The following is a 21,726-nucleotide window of genomic DNA, read 5'->3' on the forward strand; positions in this document are numbered from 1 at the left end:
AGTATATACCTATGCCATATATATCTAATTGCGCCCCATATCCTTTTGCTGGCATGGAAATTGGATAAATATTCTGCAATGGAGAATATCGAACATTTAGCCAAGTTCGCACCGGTCTATAATCACGTCCTAGAACGTATTGAAACTAATAAGGGCTTAGTAAAAATATCTTGTACAAACACATTTGACCCAAGCTTATCCGCTAGCAAAGAAATAGAAATAAAGTAAATAAAAAAGTTGACTTAGTTTTAATTAACGTTGGCAGTGGAGCTACACTCAATTAAAATATGTGTCAATGGAATCGGGCTATTCGGTCAAGTGATTTCAATCGATTGGTGCAGGACAGCAATCGATGTGACATTTCAGCCACATCGATAGTATCGCATAAACATCGATTCGGTGGGCCAGCTCTAGCAATTTGTCTGCAACTTCTAATTCGCTGCGGGTATTTTTTTTTTGTGTTTGTTGTTACATATAAACCGATCAACTTCGATCGCCCGCCTGGCAAATCAGTGCCTTGCTGTTCCGATTGGTGAGCTTTGGCCATTTCTCGGCGAGCGTCAGTAAATCGTTCGATTTCGCTTTAGTCCGCTCGTGCTTTCGCGTTTTTCTTGGATCTTTTCATTTTTTTGGTCCGTTTTCGTTTCGTTTTCGTTTTCCACTCGGAATCGCGAGGGGATCAGGAGCGAAGACTCCCGACCGAGTGCACCCCCCATGTGTGTGCGTGTGTGAGTGCGGTGGTGCTGCCAATGCAATTGTAACTGAGCGCGCTCATAAAAATCAAAAGTATATTTAGATATACATGTATATATAATAATCGGATACGTTTTCTCATTGCCCCCCCTGTCGGTGTGTGCGTGTGTATTTAAATCAGTAATACAGTGTGCGTGTGACGAGCGCGCTGGGTTTTGTTGTTGAGTGCGAGTGAGAAAGAGAGAAAGAGCGCGCGAGCGAGATAGCATCCAGAGCAACAGAGAGGCAAACAGGAACTGCAACAAGAAAAACAATAACATTCTGTGGCAGCAGCAGCAGCGATGACTTCCAGTCGCTGCACTGGCAAAGCGGTAAGTTAAATTAATTCCGACTGCAATATTAAGCTAAGCTATGATTCGCGATTTGGCTCCTTGCATGTGTATTTATGTAAGTACACACACACACCCGCACGCGCCCCCAACACACGCACTTGTGTGTATCGCTGACGTCGGCGATTACAGCGCTATTAGCTGCTAACATCACAGTGACGGCCATTCGCATAGGTCCGCGCCAAAGTTATCGGAGTGCCAGTAAATAGTGAGTGAAAAGTGTAAAATACAGAAAGTAGATGCTCTCTCAACCCCCAAAAGAGGGTATATTAAAGTGCTACGGGTTAGAGTGCTGCGAGGCGAAGGTGAGTTGCATTTTTATACCCTCTTCCAGTGCTTTTCATGACACATTCACCCACGGACCTACAACCGTGAACAACAAAACACCACGCACATGCGCAGAGCAGACACCCACACCGATACAACACCAATGCAATGCAAAAAAGTGGTGCTCTTCTTTATTTTTGTTTTTAGTTTCGCTCCACTCTGCCTTCTGTATTCATCGGGTGCATTTATTGTTATCGGTTTCTCTTCCAGCAAAGTCGGTAATCGCTGCGTGTGCCTCGATTCGAAAACGGTAAACAACCAATATTTTGTATTTCATGCTGATTTTTGTGTTCGTTGATGAATGAGGGAGCATTTACGCAATTGTTTTGTGATTTTTCCGCTGTACACTGAAAGGTTCTCTTTGTGGTTTCGCCATCTCCCTCGCTCTCTCTCGCTGGCCGGTGACCACACAGTCACTCACATACACACACACATTAACAGTAGGCCGCCATTGCTCCGCTGCGCAGCTTTTACAGTGTTGCATTCTGCCGCACAGTGTTGTTCCTACCGTGGGAGCTTTTTTCGGCCCTTGTTTTGTGCCCCTCGTTCGTTTTGTACAGATGTTTCTGCCATTCCGTTATCGCCATACGCTCTATGCGATACTTAGCCTATCGGGTTTAGACTTTCTTATTGGCACTATCGTCTGCTCGTTTATAGCCTTTCTTGACCGGCACGAAAAAACTATGAAATAGAAATCAGCAAACAAAAAGTAAAACAAAGCACCGCTTGCATATTTAAATTTTTTTTAGTTGACACCCACATTTTACAATGACTAAATTTCCTATAACGAAATCAGATCACTTATAGCTATAACAAGGTTATAGGCTTAAAAGTCCAGTACAGCACATATTAAGCTACTTTTAATTAAAAGTACATTTTAACATGATGACTTTTTTAATGCAACTAGTTTTACAAGATTTTCTCGGTTGAGGAATATTTTTATTTTTCAAATACAATACCAAAGTACCTTTCCATCTTACTGCCTTTACCAAAAATAGCAATTGCAAGTTAAATATATATTTTCATACATGTGTGTATGCAAAATACGTAAATTTAATTATGTATTTCAATGTATTATTATTGATTAAATACATTGCATATCATTTGTCAGTTGCTAAAGTTCCGCACGCGGTCATCTCTATTCAAAGAGATTGTCATGAGTTTCTCAAGGTGTAAGGGACGGAAGTGCAATAAAAGCTTATCGTGTAATGACACGCGTTTAAAGATTAAAACAATGTTACAAATCGTGCTGTTTGCCAAGCGAGCAAACTTGGTAACTGCTTGGTAATGGCAATATCTAACCTTTTTTATACACATTGGAATGCTCCGAAACTCCAAACTATTTTTTTTTTTTTTGTCATAAATATAACGAAATTTTCAAAAATATTTTTAATTGGATAGTTTAAGATACAAATTAATTGTTGTAAAAAGTGCATTCTTGCAATCTGCCCTATAGGTCATTCACTTTATATTCACGGGATAACCCCAGTAGTATCAGTACATCCCATTTGTTAAGCGCATCAATGGGGTGCTGTTTTCTTGGGCTTAGCTGTTGCTCTTTTTACCGCTGCCTTTCGTAATCCCTGTATAGGCAAGCGATGCGGACTCGGACTCCCGGATTCCGAGTGTGATTGCCACAGCCGAAAGATGGCGATCCGATCGAATCGTATCATATCGTGGGGGATCGTATGGGATCGGATCGCTCGCGTGCCATTTCGTATCATATCGTTTCGCTTCGCTTTCGCTAGTCGGCGGTCCGGGGCTCCGTGCACTTGCTCCGCGCTTTTTGCTCATTTAGATTTTGCCAATCGACGTGTGCGGAACTGAACTGAGCTGAACCGAACTGAATTAATAGGCGGTTCGGCGGATTCGCTTTGTACTTTCGTTTCTTGTGCTGTTCTGTGTGCCGTGCGCCCCCAGTCAATATCGAGTCAAAATCAAATCAAGTCAAAATACGAATCGAGTGTGTTTTTTTTTCTCTGTTTTTTGTTATTCACGTACTAAGAAATTAGCATTCTAGCAATAGCGATCTGTGATTTGTTCTTTTCTGTTCTGTTTACCTCTGGCCTATAACGATCAATAATAAAAAACAAATAGCAAATCGCGTGATAAAAGTGTTAGTCACCAGAAATCGGTGGTCGTGCGCTTTGCACACTGCTTGCACTCAGCGCGGCGCCTGCACTGCTTGCATTCCGGAGCAATGGCTCAGTCGACGGCCACGGCGCCGCTCTACGCCGGCTACAAACCCCTGATCAGAGCGGTAACCACGGATATGGAGCCGGATCCGGATTTGGCCCCCTCCTTGTGTACGTATGGTATTGAGTGCAGATCCCCGCCAGATTCTCTCCATATCACCCACGTTGCACTTCATACTCCATTAGTGCTGACTGGGTTGTTTGGGGTGTCTGGGTTGTCTGCGCTGTCTGGGCTGTGAGCTCCACCTTTTCCTCCTGTGCCATGCAATCGCTTGATTAGCAGTTATTCTTTGGCTCATTAACACAGTTACGATAGTACAGAGTGGGGAGTGTGGGGAGTAGAGTACATATTCTTGGGCATCCAATCTCTCTCTCTCTGGGTTTTTCTTGGGGATTACACACAGCATTGCCATTTACGTCGTTTGTTTATGCTCCCCTCTCATCTTGGCGTCATTATCGCCGTCCACTGGTCATCATCGTCATCATCATTGGCGGCCGTATCGGCACCCTATGAAGAATAAGAATCTGAAGCAGTGAAACGCTTTGTTTGTTTTTAATTTCAAGTGTTTTCTGGCATTTTGCTATTTTTGCTATTTTTGTGAATTTCCTTTCCGCCGCCTTGCGGCGCATTGTTATTGCTGTTACGACTGCTAGTTTTCAAGTTTTCTGGCTTTTGCTATATGCAACACCACGTAGTCGTCGTCGGTCGCCTTCATTTTCTATCATTTAATTTTTCTCGTTTTTCTTTGGGGAACCGGAAAAATACCCCAGAACACAGCACAGACGACAACGGCACCGAGGAAGCGCTGTGATTTGGTCATTTTTTCACTTGCTATCCATATCACCTGACCGTTTTGCACAAGCCACCCCATTCCCACCCGCTTTGCACCCCCCTCACCACCCCTCCGGCGGCCTTGAGGGCCCGTTATTTATAATTCCTGTTTGTTTGTTTGTTTGGTTGGGCCCAGCGAATAGCACCTTGCGGATCAGAAGCTGTCTAGGTTTCAGTTCAGTGCCCTGCCGAATTTCAGCTATCGGGAGTCACTTTACGCGACTTCCAGCCACATGACATTGTTTTCCACGGGTGCTTTGAGCCCAATCCCTTTCGAGCCCAATGCAGCACATGGGACAGGGCTTATACAGCCTATGGCGCTGAAAAGTGAACGCCACACCAGGGTGCCTATTTGTTAAATAGTTTAACTATAGAAAACTGCTACCTGAATTGGGCATTCACAGGATGGGTGCACCTAATCGAGAGAAATGGCTCTGCAATCAAATGTTTCAACCCCAAAACATCATAACAAAAATGTCATAAACAATGATAAAGTTAATTTATATAAGTTGTGGTCTGTAAATGCCAAAACCGGAGAGCTCTTTGTTTTTATGATATTATTGTTGTTGCTTTCTTGCATTTTGGTTTTTTGGTAAAGTGGTGATATCGAAACTAGACATAGTTATAGTATAGTACCATTGCTCGAACTGGCGGAATGCTCCACCCTAATATAGTAAAAATGAAAGCGAGGTGGTCACGAGCCCCATTGGAGCGAATCGCGAAACGCAATTAGATCCCAGGTCAGGTGGTCTGATAGGTATTATGGGGTTGCGCCCACTTATAACCCTTTTGCGAACAAGTCAAACGTCTTTGGGCAGTTTCTAATTGGTTTTAGATGAAATCACAGTTGTTGAATGGTTGAAACTTTAGTGCAAACATTGCCGTACGGCAAAATAGTGCGCAATTAGTCAACTATATCTGCCAATGAATGATAGTTTCTTAGCTACAGAATATAGGGTCTTCCGATGTCTATAGTTCTAAAATACGTAGAAATTATTTACCTAATCAACAGGCTTACTCCTACTCAGAACCAAAAACGATGAAAAGTCTTGAAAAATAGCTCTCATATCGAGGGCTCATTGCTTGGCCTCATCTCTGAAGCGTAGATATTCCAGGAAAAATCCGCAATCTTTCAACTTTCGTTTCGTATCACAACGAAAGGGGGCCAAATAGCTTTGATGTCACACATAATATGGTTCCGTAAAAAGGGCTGTAATTACTCAATGCGGCTGAGTCAGAGCCTAGAAATCGAGTGGCAAAGAGTGCTTTCTTTTCGCCAGTGAGGTGGAAAGTTTTGCATTTGCCGTTTGGCGGAATCAATTTAGCATCCACCCACGCAGCATCGACGTCGGCACCACCACTCGCAACTCACATGAACACATGCCGTGCATCGTAAATTGCCACCTGGAGGAGTGATAAAAGGCGCTTGTTTGGGGAGGTATGCGATGGCGGAGGCGTTCATGAACTCCGTCGCTATCCAAATATGGCAGTGATCTATGGCTCCGGCCCACTGATAACCGACAAGGCGACGATAATCGGCACTAAACATTGCCATCATTTGCCGATGGACTCTGCGCCCTTCGCTCCTCCATTTAATTCAGTCGCCGTTCCATTCTGCAATGTGCCATTATCAGCCTTATCAGGCCCTGTCCGGCCGGACTTTCATGTCGCTGAAAATGTTGTTATTGCTGTTGAGCGTTATTTTCGGTGGTTCCGATAGGGCGACAGCAGGGTGAGATTATCAGCCAGTCGGTGGGAGATTGTACCACTTGCGTCCGCATGGTCGCATTTGCCATTTCTGCACTGCTCCATTTCTCCGATTGCGATTGCGGATGATTTTGCGGATGAGTCAGTCAACCCCTATGACGCTCCACTTGTTGGAATCCATGGAGCACCTAAGCTGTGGCTTGCCACTTAAAAGGGTTTTTATTCAAACACAAAGCAAAGTTTTTGTTGAACATTTGACAATGAATACATATTGCCCTAATATAGATAAAAGCAAAACAGCTCCGATAACAGCTTGATATCACAGCCTTATATCTAGCTGATAGTCACAAAACTTTACCAAATGACAAATTTTACATTTTCTGATTGCAAACATCTCTCTTTGAAATTCTATCAGATGAATTACTTCCACTTTGATAGCTATTTGTTTGTGGCTTGTGCAGATAGAGATGATTGCAACCAATTTCCACTTTGATTATACATATGTACGTGCTTAACATTTCAAGTGCAAGTGTATATGAGAGAGATTAGGCGCCTGTTAACTTAGTTTAATAGCTCTTCGTGGCATTATTTGAAACTTATCTGTGGAGTCGGATGTAGGCTAGGAGGCGCCAGGTGCCGACCATGTGCAATCACCATCTTTGATCAATTTTAAGCAGTAAGCACGATTTTACCAATAATCTAAGATTGTTTGATGTTTGTCGTCAATAATCTTGATGTTTGTTCGTGCTGCCTACATAGATTTATTAAGATATGAAATTTCCATTTTCTTAATAGTTTGAGTTATTTAAAGGTTATTTTCTCGCAAAAGATTTTGGAGGAGCAGATGAACTTATCACTAGAAAACTAAACTCATTCGTGTTTGTGCACTGCGAATTTGATTTAATAAAATTAAAAGTAGAGAAACAAGGGACAACAAACTCAATAACGTGTTTTGTTTTGATTCGCGATTTTAAAGTGCGATTTACATGAATAAATTGTACCCTCTTTCTATGTAATAATTCATTTTCCAATAAAAGTAAACCCACTGCATGTTAGACCAACTTATGCCATTTAACAAAATACAAAATTTTAAAGGTTTAGAAAAAATTAAATGACGCAGTATTAATTTCAATTACACTGCGAATAATGGAAGTGCCTCCCAAATGAAAATACGATTTTATGTTGGCTAGATTCCGACAAAAACTAGACTGAAACTGAAAACGTGAACAGGTTTTGCGCTGCCAATTCGCCTCGTTGATAAGGGAGTGCAGTGCAGATGAGCTGCACCTGACGATCCACGTCCCGAATGCGTGATCATCTAACCCAATCGCATCTGTTTTCGCCACTCTCGACCTTGGCTTGGCTTGGCCTGGCCTAGCCATGTGGTCCGGCTCTCTGATGGCTTCAGAGCAGATCGGATCGGTTGCCTCCGTAAGCCAATGACGCACATCATAGCTGAGCGATCGATCTGTCCAGTCGGGTGGTTGGGGGATGTCAGTCCAGCCAGCAATTGTGCCGGGAGGCCTTGTGGACGGAACACGTGAGGTCCGAGTTAAGGGTAAGACTTGTGAGGTGAACTTTGCATTCCGCCCGGCAATGTCAATTCCGCCAGGAAGCGCAACAGCACTGGGTGCAAACAATTTAGCGGTCGTACACATATTATCGTTGTAGTTGCTGTAGCCAATACGAATGTGCGCAACTGTCACGGCTAATTCTCAGATGCAGTAGAACCATAATAACGCGGACCGTTGAATGGAACTTGTGCTAATAAGATGCAAGACTTAGTGGTCATTCTCGAACCACGAGTTTTCTGAGTGTAAACAAATTTTATATGTATTATGTAAATTAATTTGGGATTTCTTTGTTTTGTTTTTTTGAATAGTAACAATATTTTGTCATGCTAAACTTTGCTAAACAGCTAAAGCACTAGTGATCTATACCATAACAGTGAACGAAGAACACAAGTATTCTGTTAAATTATAATCCAGATTTTCAAGAACGGGTTCAGTTGGAGGAATCTGACTGTAGCTGCGCAGTTAACAATGATCGACTCACTTCTTCTTTCTGAATTGGAAACCCAGTCGTCGTTGTCGTTACAGTTACATTTCGTGCCTATAGCTCTATTAGCTACATATGTATATGCTATATGCTATATGCCATTAGCTTTTTGCCATTAGCGCCGGCGTCGACGACGCTTTTCTCTGCCCGCCGACGATCGGCGTTCTCGGAAATCGGCACTAGTTTTTCAGTGTTTGAGCGTTCAGCGCAGTGTCTGCTTCACCTTCTACGATTCGTTGTGCTCTCGCCGTCTCCTCGACGGATACAAGCTTCCTCCATCTTCGCCAGTCGATCCAGGTAACAATTCGACGCATAAACTGACACATTCCACAAATTATTAGCCACCATAACCGCTATCAACTCGTCCAGTTCCCGTCAGCAATACTAGACGATGATATCCATTGCCAGTAAGATTTCAGCGGAACTCGTTTTTGTTTGTGTCCCATCAATCTTGGCCAATTTGGCACTAATAAACATCAAACCAACAAAACCTCTCGGCCATTGGCCACATAAATTCGGTATGGTGCGACACCAAATGTGGTACATATGTACATATATCCCAAAGACAACAAAGATCAAAAATAAAGTCCATATACAGACGCCTTTTAAGAAATTATAAAATTCTATAAACACAAGAAAATGATTAAAAATTACATTGAAAAATTGATCAGAATGCTAGAAGATTTATAGTAAATAGATTTATTTAGAAAATTATAACGACCGTGAAATTAGATTATAGGGTTATTTTTAGAACATTTAAATTTCAGTTAAATATAAAAATAAGATTTACGTACATATTGACTATTTACCACTAAAAGTGTGGCAAGCAAAGTAATCATTTATGATGCAGAATATTGATTATTTTGATAGAAAGGCTTGACATGTGGCTAATTTTGGGATTGTCGTTGGGAAAGTCTGGTTAAAAAAAGAAGTGTTTAGAAATTAGCATTGCTTTGCTATTTTTTTGCGATGATCACACTGCGCGAACGTGGTAAATGCGTATTGGAGCAAATCCGTGTGCGGCTTTCCGTCCCAAAAGATTTTGTGTTTAGATTGTTTGGGTTAGGGTTCGGATTGTTGCTGGTTGGGTCGCGATAAAGCGGTCACTGTGCCTGTAATTTCTGCCCCATCTTTATCATTTTCACGACCCCTGTGGTAAATTTCCATCGGAGTTCCCCTGGTTTTCAAGTTGATTTCGCCGAACCCCGGGTCGTAAAGTTTGCCATAGTATTGTTGATAGTCAGGGGCAATAATTAAACGCGGATCCATATAAAACTACTCAATATGGCGACAAGTAAACCAATAAATAGTCCACTTTTAATTCCATTTGTAGTTTGTGTGTGCGTGTTTTTTTGGTTATTCTCCCCCTGTTTTTTGTAGATCATCCAAAACAAAGATACTTGATATTTGTAAGTAACTGGGAATTTGGCAATAATTCCAGGTAGTACCGGCTGATACCAGCTATAATCGGCTGAGTTGGCAACCCTGATGCCATCGAACTGCACCGAGCACCAAACTATCGATAACGAACTGTGTGAGAAGTAGTCGATTCAATTCGATTGGACTCGATACTATTCGTCAGCTGTTTTCACTAGTTTCTTTCTGTTTCGTTTTGTTTTTAGTGTATGTTTTCTTCCTTCGTTTATTATTTGTGCCAATTCGCGCTCTCTCTCTCTCTCTATCTTTCTCACACTGAGCAAGAGCGTCGCCCACGCAGCACGCACGTTTTGTGTTTCCTATTCCTCCTCCTTCCGTGTGTGTTTCTGTTTCGCTTTAGTTTCACTTTCATTCGTCTTCGATCGTCAAGTGCAAAGAAGTCAAATATTAGCTGTCCCATTCGACACAACACAAACTCAAACACATGTGTGCACATGCATACATACATATTTGTATCTACCCACATTTAGTTTTTGTGCAGTCTATCGCTACTTCGTAGGTACCTGCTCCATTTTCGACACATCCTTGAGTTGTTCGATCTCTAAACCAGATCTTACCGAAATTCGGCATCTCAAAGTACCCAAATATTGTTGGATTGCATCTTAAAGCTGCTCCTCGCATCTCCAAAAATCACACCATCATTCCAGTCGACAATTTAACAACCCAGTAAAACAGCACATTTATGTTCAAATACTCCACTAATTTCATGTCTTGCCTCGCTACAACAACAACAAACAGCAGCCTCATCAGCAACAGAAGGAACAGCTGGTCAGCCCCAAAAATCGCAGAGAGAAGGAGAAGCGAAAGGAGCATCCTTAGAAGCCCAACGGACAAACACAAACCCTAACCAGATACTTTTAGCCAGCACCAGCAGCTCAATCGACGACCACGACGAGGATCAATTAGGAACATTGCCATTGCCCCTGCTGTCCATCAATAGAAGGATACCCACCCTGCTCCCCCGCCCCGTTCCACCACCATCGACCCGAGTCACATCGTCCTACAGCGACGACCTCTGCACGTGCAGCAACTGCGCGTACTTCAGTTTCTCATCCTCCTCCTCCTCCGCCTCGTCCACATCCTCGTCATCCTCGAGCGCAACAGCAGCAGGTACTGCATTAGCATCAGCAGCCGCATCCGCCGTTGCCAAGAAGCTAGCACGCTCCGTGACCGCCACCAGCATCATGGACATGCCGTACAACACCTCGCCGTCACTACGCGTGCGCACCACCTCGCTGAATCAGCTGAAGAAGACCGCCGACCTGGCCATTGAGAATGAGTTGCACGTCTGCCCGTCGGTGATGTCCGAGGAGCTGCGCAAGCTGCTGCCGCCCACCTCGGAGACGGTGATGACCAAACCCTTCCCCATCCGGGGCGAACGCACCATCGCCGATTGCACCACGCCGCATGTGATCGCCATGGTTGGCCTGCCGGCGCGCGGCAAGACCTTCATCTCCAAGAAGCTGGCGCGCTACCTCAACTGGATCGGAATCGCCACGCGTGTATTCAATCTGGGCGAGTACAGGCGTCATGCGACCACCGCGTACAAGTCGCACGAGTTCTTTCGCGCCGACAACGAGGAGGCGATGGCCATCCGCAACCGGTGCGCCAATCAGGCGCTGCACGATTCCTGCGATTGGCTGCTGAGCGGCCAGGGCAGCATCGCCGTGTTCGATGCCACCAACTCCACGCGCGACCGTCGCCAACTGATCCACGACATTGTGGTAAAGCAGCATGGCTTCCGGTTGTTCTTTGTGGAGTCAATTTGCGACGATCCGCAAATTATCGAGCAGAACATTCTAGAGGTCAAAGTCAGCTCCCCGGATTACCTTAACATGAACACGGAGCTGGTGGTGCGGGACTTCCTGCAGCGCATCGAGCACTACGAGGAGCGCTACCAGCCCATTGACGAGGTCACCGAGTCGCACCTCAGTTTCATGAAGGTATACAACGCCGGCAAGAAGGTGGTCGTCTACAACAACGAAGGCCACGTGGAGTCGCGCATTGTCTACTACCTCATGAACATCCACATCACGCCGCGCACCATTTACCTAACTCGCCACGGCGAGAGCGAGTACAACCTGAGCGGACTCATCGGCGGCGACTCAAACCTAAGCGCCCGCGGCCACCAGTACGCCAATGCGCTGTCCACTTTCATTGCCCAGCAGCAGATCGACGGTCTGCGGGTGTGGACGTCGTGGATGAAGCGGGCTATTCAGACGGTGGCCGACGTGAAGGCGCCGCAGGAGCGCTGGAAGGCGTTGAACGAGATCGATGCCGGCCATTGCGAAGAAATGACGTACGAGCAAATCAAAGAGAAGTTCCCCGAGGAGTTCAAGGCGCGCGACGTGAACAAGTTCGCGTATCGCTATCCGCGCGGCGAGAGCTACGAGGACCTTGTCGCTCGACTGGAGCCGGTCATCATGGAGCTGGAGCGACAGGGCAATGTGCTGGTTGTGTCGCACCAGGCGGTGCTGCGCTGCCTCTTTGCCTACTTCCTGGACAAGTCTGCCGACGAGCTGCCCTACCTGTACGTGCCGCTGCACACGGTCATCAAGCTGACGCCGGTGGCCTACGGCTGCAAGGTGGAGCACATTAAGTTGCCCATCGACGCGGTGGACACGCACCGTCCCAAGCCCAAGATCCCCGGCGACGTCAGCGAGCCAGGACTGGATGGCCTCAGCGGCGAGCTGGTGGCACCCGATGGCGTCGGCAAGGTGCTCATTGTGGGCGACGATGTGGCGACGGCCACGAACGGCAATGGCGGGCGCGTCGATGTCCAGGCGCACCAATGACGGCGTCGCCTACAACCCGTGCATCCACATCCACCTCCGAAATCCAAGACAATCTAAGCACGGCTGCTGGAACAGCTACAGCTGCCCCAACCTCCAAGACACTTGCCCACCCCTAATCCCAAAACAGATCCCGCACTAATTCTTCCCCCAGCGCATCCCGGACAGCCCAACTGAGACGGACAAAGACACAGACGTGGTCATGCGAGGGCCATAGTGACAACTGCTCCTGCTCCAAGGGTGTGGTGGCATCTCTACTTAACGTGGCGCCGGAGGTCTGCTTATGAAATTGTGATTGATCCATTGTGCTGTTTTATTATGTACTTTAATGAACGATTAAATATTTTTAAAATTTTCTAGAACATCTACTTTGATAAAAGCAAAATACAGACTTAAATACCAACCTAGATTTACACATTACACATTTTCTCGTTCGAATGGAGAAGACCTGCTTGATTCAATGTGATTAGTTACTCCTGGCTTCACGTGCAGGCGGTTGGCATCATACATGCTGAGTGCTCCAGCCAATAAAAAATTATATAATTCTTACTCTGTATACTTAAATGTGCTCTAATCTAATTCGTTGTCTATTTTTTATACCAGTTTTGAGCAAATTTTTTAGCTAAGCGAGAGGATAAACTCACGGATTCCATTTGCCAACTCTGTTTAATTGAAACAACTTGCCCAACACATTTTTTAGTCTATGTATATGTTGCTCGTATATTAATGTGTAGAAGAAATATTGTAACTACATAAATACTGTATCAAATAATCAACAATAAATACAATTTATCAAAAGAACCCATGCTCAAATGCTAACTGTTTCATTCCTGTTAGAAGAAAAGTTTCATATTGATAGAAGAAAAGTAATACGAGGGTAAACTTTTAAATGCCTATGCATAAACATAAATAAATGCGATTACACTAGAGATACCCGTTAAATAATTAAATTATAATGTAAAAATATTAATTTAACACCATTTACAATCAGTTGACAACTAAAATGTAACTAATTGTGTACCTATTTCATAAAAATATAAATGAAGATATCTTAACCTACAAATTGCACCGCCTGGTGCGAGACAACCAGCACATATAAAAGCTTTGTACACTACTGTACTGCACGGTACAATTTATCGAAATCGGGCTCCTTACGCTATCAGATTTTATCCAAAGTTCTCTGTTATGCCCATGTTATTTGGTAACTTTATTTCAAATACTAAAAGGAACCAGAAACTCCGATAAAAAATCTGGTAGTGGAACGATCTAGATCTAGTCACCTGCTGGTCCAACTTGGACGTTTTCGTTAGTTCTCTGGAACTGAAGTTTTAAGCATTTTCTTATTCTCCATTCAATTGGCTTTCAGCTGCCGGGAAGTGTATTGTGGTGTGTCCTCATCCTCGTCTGCTAGGATTAGCTAAATCACGGAGTGGCTACACACCGGCATTTCCAGGAGACTTCGCAGGTCCTAAACAACCTTAAATTCGCCACCATGCCGCGCTTTCGCAACGAGGCGCCCGAGCAGTCCCAATACAGCGATGGCGATGTGGTCTGGGTGAAGATCCACAACACCGAGATCTGGTGGCCCGGCGAAGTGACCTCGACGCAGGACTTCCGGTTCGTGAACTCCGCGCGGCCACCGTTCGCAGTTGTGGCGTTCTTTAACGAGAAAACCTTGTGAGTGTGCCCATTCCAAATGGGGAATCTGCTTGTCCTAATCCAACCATCTTCGCTTTGTTTCCATTGTCCACAGCGAGCACGTCAGGTCCGCGAAACTGATTTACCCCTTCCAATGCGAGCACAAGGAGGAGTTCATCAAGCGCGGCAAAAGTAAGTACAGCTTTTTTACTTTTTGGCGGTAGAGTGGCAGTGGCAGCGTTCTGAAAAAACTTGCACAGGGCAGGCGGCCCTACAATCTGCATGCTTTGTCTCGGCTTTCTAGGTTTTGTAATTTCCCTAATTTCGACGTTCATACGGACGGACGGACATGCACTTAATGGGGTCGGAAACGCTTTATGCTGTTACGTACTTTTCGGGGAATCTAGCATCCCCCTCTGCTAGTATCATTGTTCTAGTATAGTATTTTATAAATTATTTTGGTTTAGGACTACTATTAAAGTTTTAACAAAAATATTGGCATAAATATGTCGACTTCTATAGGGAAAATCATTTAGGAACTGGCATTCTCATGCTCTTGCTAAAATATGGGCGACTTGCAAACATAACCTAGAAAGCAAAACAGTAAGGTAAATAATACAAAATAATGGAAATGAATTTTAACAAAAAAAAAAAAAAAGAGGGTGATGGTTCATTAGCATGGGCCAAGCCCAACACAAATATACAATGTACAAGTAGGGCGTATATAGCCGACCAATTTCTTAGTTTATTTTGAAATCATTAAAGTTTTGAATTTCTTAAACAAAATTTTACTTTGAGTTGTTGCTTTGGGCTCATTTGTACTATTTTCGTCCGTTTACAAATCATTAAATAAATTAAAGCCAGATGCAATTTGCCGTTGGCCCATGCTATTATAGCATTAGCAAAATTAATTTTATTTATTAGGTTGCCTGTTAATGTCACGTCATTTTGGGGTAATTGTCAGATACGTCTGGAAATCGTACATACAGTTCGAAATTTAAACCAAAAACTACCCACCAAAAGGAATTTGCCCTTGGCATGAACTTGTGGTCAACCTCTGAAACCTGCTGCTAACCATCCAAATCCTTTTCCCTTGCAGAGAAGGCCGAAGGAATACACATGGCCGACAAGTTCTCAGACGACGTGTTGATCGCCGAATCGCGCTTTGGTCGCGCCCATCACTCTTCAACTTCGTCCGTAGCGGAGGCAACCATCGTGCCCACCGCCCGCCCGGACAGCCTCATCAAGGCTTGCCTTTCGAGCAATAGCAACAGCAACAGCAATAGCAGCGGCGTGCAGAATAGCAATGCCCGCGGCAGCGGAGTGCCTTCGGCAGCGGGTCGAGTAAGTAGCTCGGCATCGCTCCATGCCAATGATAAAGCCGTATTCCGACAGCAGGAACCTACGTTCCGCATCATGGACATCGGAGGCGGCGCCACGCCTCCGCCCCGTGACCGTGCCTTCGAGTGCAACGTGTGCAGCTTTCACACCAACAGCATGAGCGTCCTGCTCATCCACCGTCGCAACCACCTGGAGTCGAGCAGCAGCTTTAGCAGCTTCAGCAGCAGCAGCACCACGAACACAGCCACCAGTACGGGCAACAAAAAATTCGTCTCACTATACGACCCTGTGCCCAAGACGCGAGCGTCGCGTCGTGCCCACACCACTACCGTGCACGATGTGAACGGCCGAAGGAGCCGGGACAACGGAGTGCGCTGCAGTTCGCGCCACGTGTCCATTGTGATCGACGCTCCGTTGACAAGTGAGGAGCAGGAGAAGGTAAAGAGCATCGTTGACCAAACGTTGGCCAGCATCGAACTCGTGGTGGGCCCCAAAGCAGGCAGTTCCGCGGGCTCCACTTCAGCGTCTGCCTCCAACCGAAAGAGCTCCTCCTCGTCGTCGCAGGTTCCCGCTGCGGAGAGCACGCGACGTAGCAATGCGAACTCGCGGGATCCGCGTAGCCAGCGCACCAACAAATTGCGAGCCACCATGCCCGCACCACAGTCGCCACCGACGAAGCAACGTCGTCTCACACGCTCTATGAGCCGGCGCCAGCAAGGTGCCTCTCCAGTCGCCGTCTCTCCGGAAATTCTTCCGCCACCCGTGCATGGGAATTCGCGACGTAGTGCACGCAGACGCTGCACACTGGCTGCCGCCGCTAGTGAGCCAGTTAATCCGCCCAGAAGGGGCAATCTCTTACGGAAAACGATGACGACAGCGCCACCACCCACCGTCGAGAAATCGCCTCGGAGCACAGGTCGGCGCAAGCAACCGTTCTCTAGGACTAGGACGCCCGTAACTGATGATGCGCATATTTCTCCGTCGCTTCTTATATCGCCTTCGATCAAGCGTGCGGCAGGTGACAAAAATGAAGCGGAAAAACAGACGACGGAGTCCGATCTGCCAATCACTCTATCGCCAGAGTCAATGTCATCAATGGTTGACCTCGCGCAGCCGAATCAGAATCTCCAGATTTCACAGAGCAGCATTGACGCCTCCAAGCAGCTGCAGCTAAGTCTAATGGCGGAGTGGGGCGACGACGAGACGGACGAGTCGGACGAGTCGATGGAGGTGCCACCGCAGCCGCTTGAGAGTGATGCCAGAATCGTGGAATGGACAGAGGCGGTAAAGCAATATGCGCGTGAACAGGAAGAGGAGCAGGAGCAGGAGAAGACTGAAGGCGTTGCTGCCAAGAAGCGCATACGCAATATACCAAAGAAGGATCGGCGCGACGTGGTCGTGCAGGAATTCCACGTGCAGGACAGCCAGCCAGAGGCCGAGGACCCAGAGGTGGACGAGCCGATTATAATACAGGATAGCGATGCCAGCTCCAACGGCAGCGTCGTGTTCGTAGAAGATGAGCCAAGGCAGCGCGGCAGGGGAGTTTATCCGCAATCCAATGGCAATGCCAATGCCAATGCCAATGACAAGGCCACATCCTCGTTGAAGGTCAGCAACATCCCGTCCTGCTTTGACTTTGAGGAGGAGGATGATGTGCAGCAGCAGGAGGGTCCGAATGGTTTGAGCTATAGGCGCCGAACGAATACCAATCGTCCTGATATCAACGGCAAAGGACACGCTGATGAGGACATATGTGCGAGGAATGAGGAACCTGTGGCTGAGCGCGAACTTGATGACAACGTCTCCAACGACTACCTTTTCAAGGGCTTTGAAGATGTCCCGGAACCGACAAACGAGGAAGGCTTGCGGACCCTGGAGGAGGCGCCTTGTGAGTCTGATGTGGAGCCAGAACCTTTGCAGCAGGCATCAGAGGATGCCTTCGAGCCCGAGGAAGCTGTTCCCGAAGACGTACCTGAGGGCGAGGCCGGAGATCACATGGGCCTGCCCATCAAGGAGCGTCAAAAGCGCATCTTTAAGTCACGAAACAAATCTACAATGGCATGTTCCCAAGACGAGGATCTGCTGCCAGCCTCCATGACTTCCACGTTGCCAAACGCCGACGAAGAGGAGGAGGTGACTGCACCCCGGACTTATAGTCCTCCCCAGGAGGCGAATTGTGTCAGCACGCTACTCTCTAACGGGGAAAAGAACAGGAGGCTCAGCGCCCACAACAGCAACACAAATAGCAGCGAGGGAGTGCTGGGTGACAGCATGAGGAGGAAGCGCCGCTATAAATCCAAGACTGAATCATCCCATCGCCCGTCACAACGCTCCAAGCCGATGATACGTCAGCAGACTCCCTCGCCCGAGCACGAGGAGCTGAGCAACCACAGCAACAGCAGCAGCAGCCACTCGAGCAGCAATAGCAACCTCATGTCCAGCTCCAGCTCCAGCTTGCACTCGCACGGCATCGGAACACTGTCCCCGGAGCCGAGCTCCAGCAACAGCTGTTCCATAGCCTCCAACATTGCAGTGATCTCAGCAGAAGAAGCGCGCGAGCTGCAGCGGTCCGCCTCGGGCGCCGGCCTCAGCCACGCCGCCATCGTTGATGCTACGCAGCCGGTGCAGCGTGGTGGCGTCCTCATCCTTGAGGACATCAGGCTGCCGAATTTGTATGAACCCTCTAGCCTGCAGTCATCGGACAGCAACGGCAGCCGCCAGACGAACTCACGTCCGCCTAATGAGGACAACGAACAGTCGCAGGACACGGCAGATCAGCCGGAAACAAACGATGAAGATCAGGAGGAGAGCCAGGATGTGGAGCAAACGCTTGATGCCGTAGAACCAATGGACCAGGAGGCGGAAGAGGACATGCAGCTTGAGAAGGAGCACGAACCCGACCTAAAGCCGGAGGAAAAGCCAGAGCCCGAGGCAGACAACGACTTGGACCCCTGGTCTCCGATCCGCGACGTCCGCTTCCTGCCGCAGTCTCGCGAGGTGCTGCTTAAAAAGCGCGAACAGGAGCTGTTGCGCCAATACGAGGCCGACCTGGTCAGTGGTCGTAGTGCAGAGAAGTGTCGCCAGGCCCGTGCGCGCTGGAGCCGAACTATGACATCCCCCGAAGAGGCAGACGTACAAGAGTCGTCAGATATGGAAGGCACGCCGCTGGCCGCGTCTCCATCCGAGGAGCAACAACAGCGCGAGGGAGACGAGGAGCATGAGGCCGGTACCGAAGGCGAACAGCCAGTACTGGATGCGGATGAAGAAGCAGATGACGACACGGGCTTCCAGATGGCAATGGACATGGATATTGAACTGGAAGCTGTGGAGTTCGTGATGCCGGCTTCGTTGTTCCAGACCTCGCGCCGTCCTGCCAGCCACCCGCAAGTCACTCCACTGGCGTCCACCCAGTCCGCAATTGGCTTAAATCGGACCTCCAGGCACTTAAGCTGCGCCCGAGCCCTAAGCGATGCGGACGTGGCCAAGGCCCACCAGCAGCTAGTGGATCTGCGCGAGCAGCAGCGCCTCCGCTTCACCCCGCCGTCGCCGCCCGTGGTCCTGACTCCTCCTGCCACACTGCTGCAGGCCAGTACCCAGAGAAGGCAGCGTCGCCGCTCGAAGAACTCTCCCAGTGACCACGTGGAGAGCAGCTCCCGCAGCGAAGGTGGCGAGGAATCGTCAAGTGACGCCAAGGATGGTCAGGAAAGTCCCGAGAACGTAAGTTCATCCACTAACACCGATTTTAACTGGGTATATACATATACTAACGCTAAAAATATGTTTTTTGGTTTTTTTTTTCATATATTTTTATATTTTTTATATATTTTTATTCAAGACATGGCAATACTTCCACATCAATGTTCGATTGAAAGTTTTACCTCGTGAATCCAAAATCATTCAGGAAACCCAACCCATATAATTTTAAATCATCTTTCGCCCATCGTATATTTGTATAATATAGTGTATACGTATTTAATTATTATTAATTAATATAGGACTACCAAATTAAAGCACCCATTCCTTGTTTCCACTTGCAGCCGCCACAACTGTGCGCTGGACGCATCTGCGCGGTGATGACTCGACCGATCCCGGGCTACAGCCACACCTTCATGCTGTGCTCGCTGAACAACAACAACTTTACGCCGCTGAACAACGTGGCGCTGTACCTGGACAACGAAAAGAACCACCTGGTGCCGGTGCCGCGGGAGGCACTGCTGGAGCCGCCGCGCCTAGCCGACGGACATCCGCTGTCCGCCGTCTTTGCGGACATTGACTTTCTGGGCGGAGAGGCAGTGGCCCAGGTGGTGGAGCCATCGGAGATGGAGATGGAGACTGAGCTAGAACTCGACCAGGATCAGATGTCGCCGCGCCAACTGTCGCCACAAATGCTGCTAAGCGAGGCCGATAATGATAACGATAACGAGAACGACGTTGAGGCTGTGGACGCGATGGGCATCATGACACCACTTAGCCAGGTGGCCGAGGGAGGCGCCATGCCAGCCGGCAGCTACGTGAACGAGGAGGAGGAACTGTCACTGCAACAACAGCTGCATGCCAATATACTGCAGCTGAACGTCAACGGGTACCACTTGCAGCTGGATCCCTCGATGCTTTTTAGCATGGCCGAGCAGCCGGACACTTGCATCGAGGTGAACGTCTCGGATGCGGGATCCAGTACTTCTGCGGTCGGTGGCAGCATGACAGCCGTGCTTCAAGCTCGCGACATCCTACAGGCGGCAGAGGTATACCTGCAAGAACGCGACCTGCAGCTGGTCAACGTGGAGGATATGACGCTGGACGACGCGGAGGCCGATGCGTCATCAGCCGACTTGGCTGTGCCCGGCACGGATCTCCTCTCCCAGGCGCTGGCCGGCAGCCAGGTCGTGGACGACTCGGACTTCGTGAACGCAGCCAATGCTGGCGTTGGACTGCTTCACATCGACACTCGCACCGGCGCTGGCCTTCTGCATGTGGGCAACGACGAACCAGGCAGCGTGGTGTTCATTTCGCACCCCATGCCTCCGCAGACCGTCCACCTCACGCCGCCAATCACAGCGCGCACCAACGAGACTAACGCACTGCTCGACCAGACGCCCATCATGTCCACGCTGGAGAATCCCAGCGGGATGCAGCTGCGCCGCGTATCGCCACTGGTAGAGGGCAACCTGGAGGACAGCCTGGCCGTGATCGGTGTGACGAACGGCAGTGGCGTGCCCACCTCACTCGAACTGCCCATCACCGTGACCAATCCAGCCATCGCATCGCGAATGGGGGCGCCCGTCGCTGACATGCTGCAATTCGCTCCTTTCCAGTAGGAGGGGGAGGAGCCCGGTCCAAGAGCAGTTCAATTCGCTTTATTTTTTTTTGTACACCTAAGGAGGTTTAGAAGATGCAGTGTATGCATTTTATTTTGAGCGGCTGGCAAGGCCTAACCCTGCCTCTTTGTTAGTTCAATTGGCACGAAAATGGACGACGACATTGCGCCACGGGCAATGTAAATATTAAGTTGCTTAATTAACCTAAGTTAGATTCTTAACTCCACCTATCCCTTGCATTGCAAATGTACGATAGCGATAGTGGAGTCCCATTTGCACGTAAGACATGTAATAACCATAGTATAGACCCGAACAGAACGGAACGGACCAGGATAAGCTCGATCGCGAATCGATGCCCGGCACCAAAGCAATAACATACGACACCCAACAGAATATGCCACGCAGCGTACCACACAGTACACTCCTGTGGGCAGGAAGCACACTTATATTAAGCGACCGTAGATGCCCATACCACGTGTGTAAGATACGCCAGTCTCTAAGCTAATGAATGTCTAAAGAGAGCCGGGAAGGAGGCGGGCAGACCAGCTCGCCCAGCTGGGGCAGCTATTTGAATAAATGCAACATGTGCAACAGAGGACTTTGAATAATTCCGACGGAGCCACTTCAGCAGCACACTCACTCAAATTTATGCCGATGATGTCGATCATCTGTATATTTTTCATTCTCAAGAACACGCAAATTAAGAATTTATAAAGAGGGATGTACATATTGAGGCAGGAAATGTAAACTAAACAAGAATTTTGGCGCCACAATAGCATGCAATATGTTTTAAACAAACGAACTAAAACAAGTACATTTAAATCAATTAAAAACTACTAAAGAATCAAACGATCTGTCACAACGATTTTGCTTTTCTCCAAAAATTAAGTTTACAAAAAACTAATCAAAACAGATGCCCTGTAATTAAAGGCATTTCATGGACACTATTTTACTTTTGTTAACAAATAATTTACACGTGTAAGAAGTATTAACTATAACTTA

At 47.5% G+C, this 21,726-nt stretch overlaps 2 protein-coding genes across 18 annotated transcripts; both read left to right on the forward strand.

The window, feature by feature from the left end:
- Positions 1–991: 991 nt before the first annotated feature.
- On the forward strand, positions 992–21,329 carry LOC6550349. 3 transcript variants are annotated; one of them, XM_001977742.3, is made up of 6 exons: positions 992–1,064; positions 13,797–14,107; positions 14,184–14,260; positions 15,168–15,412; positions 15,464–19,126; positions 19,447–21,329. In XM_001977742.3, exons 2-6 carry the CDS (start codon positions 13,923–13,925, stop codon positions 20,722–20,724), a joined length of 5,448 nt encoding a protein of 1,815 aa, XP_001977778.2. In that variant the 5' UTR covers positions 992–1,064; positions 13,797–13,922; the 3' UTR covers positions 20,725–21,329. The 3 variants fall into 3 exon arrangements, with proteins under 3 accessions (XP_001977778.2, XP_026837574.1, XP_026837573.1); XM_026981773.1 differs by having other exon boundaries at positions 15,467–19,126; XM_026981772.1 differs by having other exon boundaries at positions 15,168–19,126.
- Positions 1,003–13,243, forward strand: LOC6550348 (6-phosphofructo-2-kinase/fructose-2,6-bisphosphatase 1). Of its 15 annotated transcripts, XM_026981785.1 has the most exons (3): positions 1,009–1,064; positions 1,146–1,387; positions 10,377–13,243. In XM_026981785.1, exon 3 carries the CDS (start codon positions 10,823–10,825, stop codon positions 12,431–12,433), a length of 1,611 nt encoding a protein of 536 aa, XP_026837586.1. In that variant the 5' UTR covers positions 1,009–1,064; positions 1,146–1,387; positions 10,377–10,822; the 3' UTR covers positions 12,434–13,243. The 15 variants fall into 15 exon arrangements, with proteins under 15 accessions (XP_026837585.1, XP_026837586.1, XP_026837588.1 ...); XM_026981784.1 differs by lacking the exon at positions 1,146–1,387 and having other exon boundaries at positions 1,003–1,064; XM_026981787.1 differs by lacking the exons at positions 1,009–1,064; positions 1,146–1,387 and adding an exon at positions 1,502–1,659 and having other exon boundaries at positions 10,380–13,243.
- Positions 21,330–21,726: the final 397 nt, after the last annotated feature.

This window comes from Drosophila erecta, unplaced genomic scaffold, assembly GCF_003286155.1.
Source record: "Drosophila erecta strain 14021-0224.00,06,07 unplaced genomic scaffold, DereRS2 tig00000126-arrow-pilon, whole genome shotgun sequence".
NCBI lineage: Eukaryota > Metazoa > Arthropoda > Insecta > Diptera > Drosophilidae > Drosophila > Drosophila erecta.

Bases quoted from the DNA above. Each gene is read 5' to 3' on its own strand.
- LOC6550348 (XM_026981775.1), top strand. From the start codon at position 3,610: ATGGCTCAGTCGACGGCCACGGCGCCGCTCTACGCCGGCTACAAACCC. The intron at 3,716-10,376 runs GTACGTATGGTA...AACAACAAACAG, and splicing joins GGATTTGGCCCCCTCCTTGT to CAGCCTCATCAGCAACAGAA.
- LOC6550349 (XM_026981772.1), top strand. From the start codon at position 13,923: ATGCCGCGCTTTCGCAACGAGGCGCCCGAGCAGTCCCAATACAGCGAT. The intron at 14,108-14,183 runs GTGAGTGTGCCC...CATTGTCCACAG, and splicing joins TTCTTTAACGAGAAAACCTT to CGAGCACGTCAGGTCCGCGA. The intron at 19,127-19,446 runs GTAAGTTCATCC...TTCCACTTGCAG, and splicing joins GTCAGGAAAGTCCCGAGAAC to CCGCCACAACTGTGCGCTGG.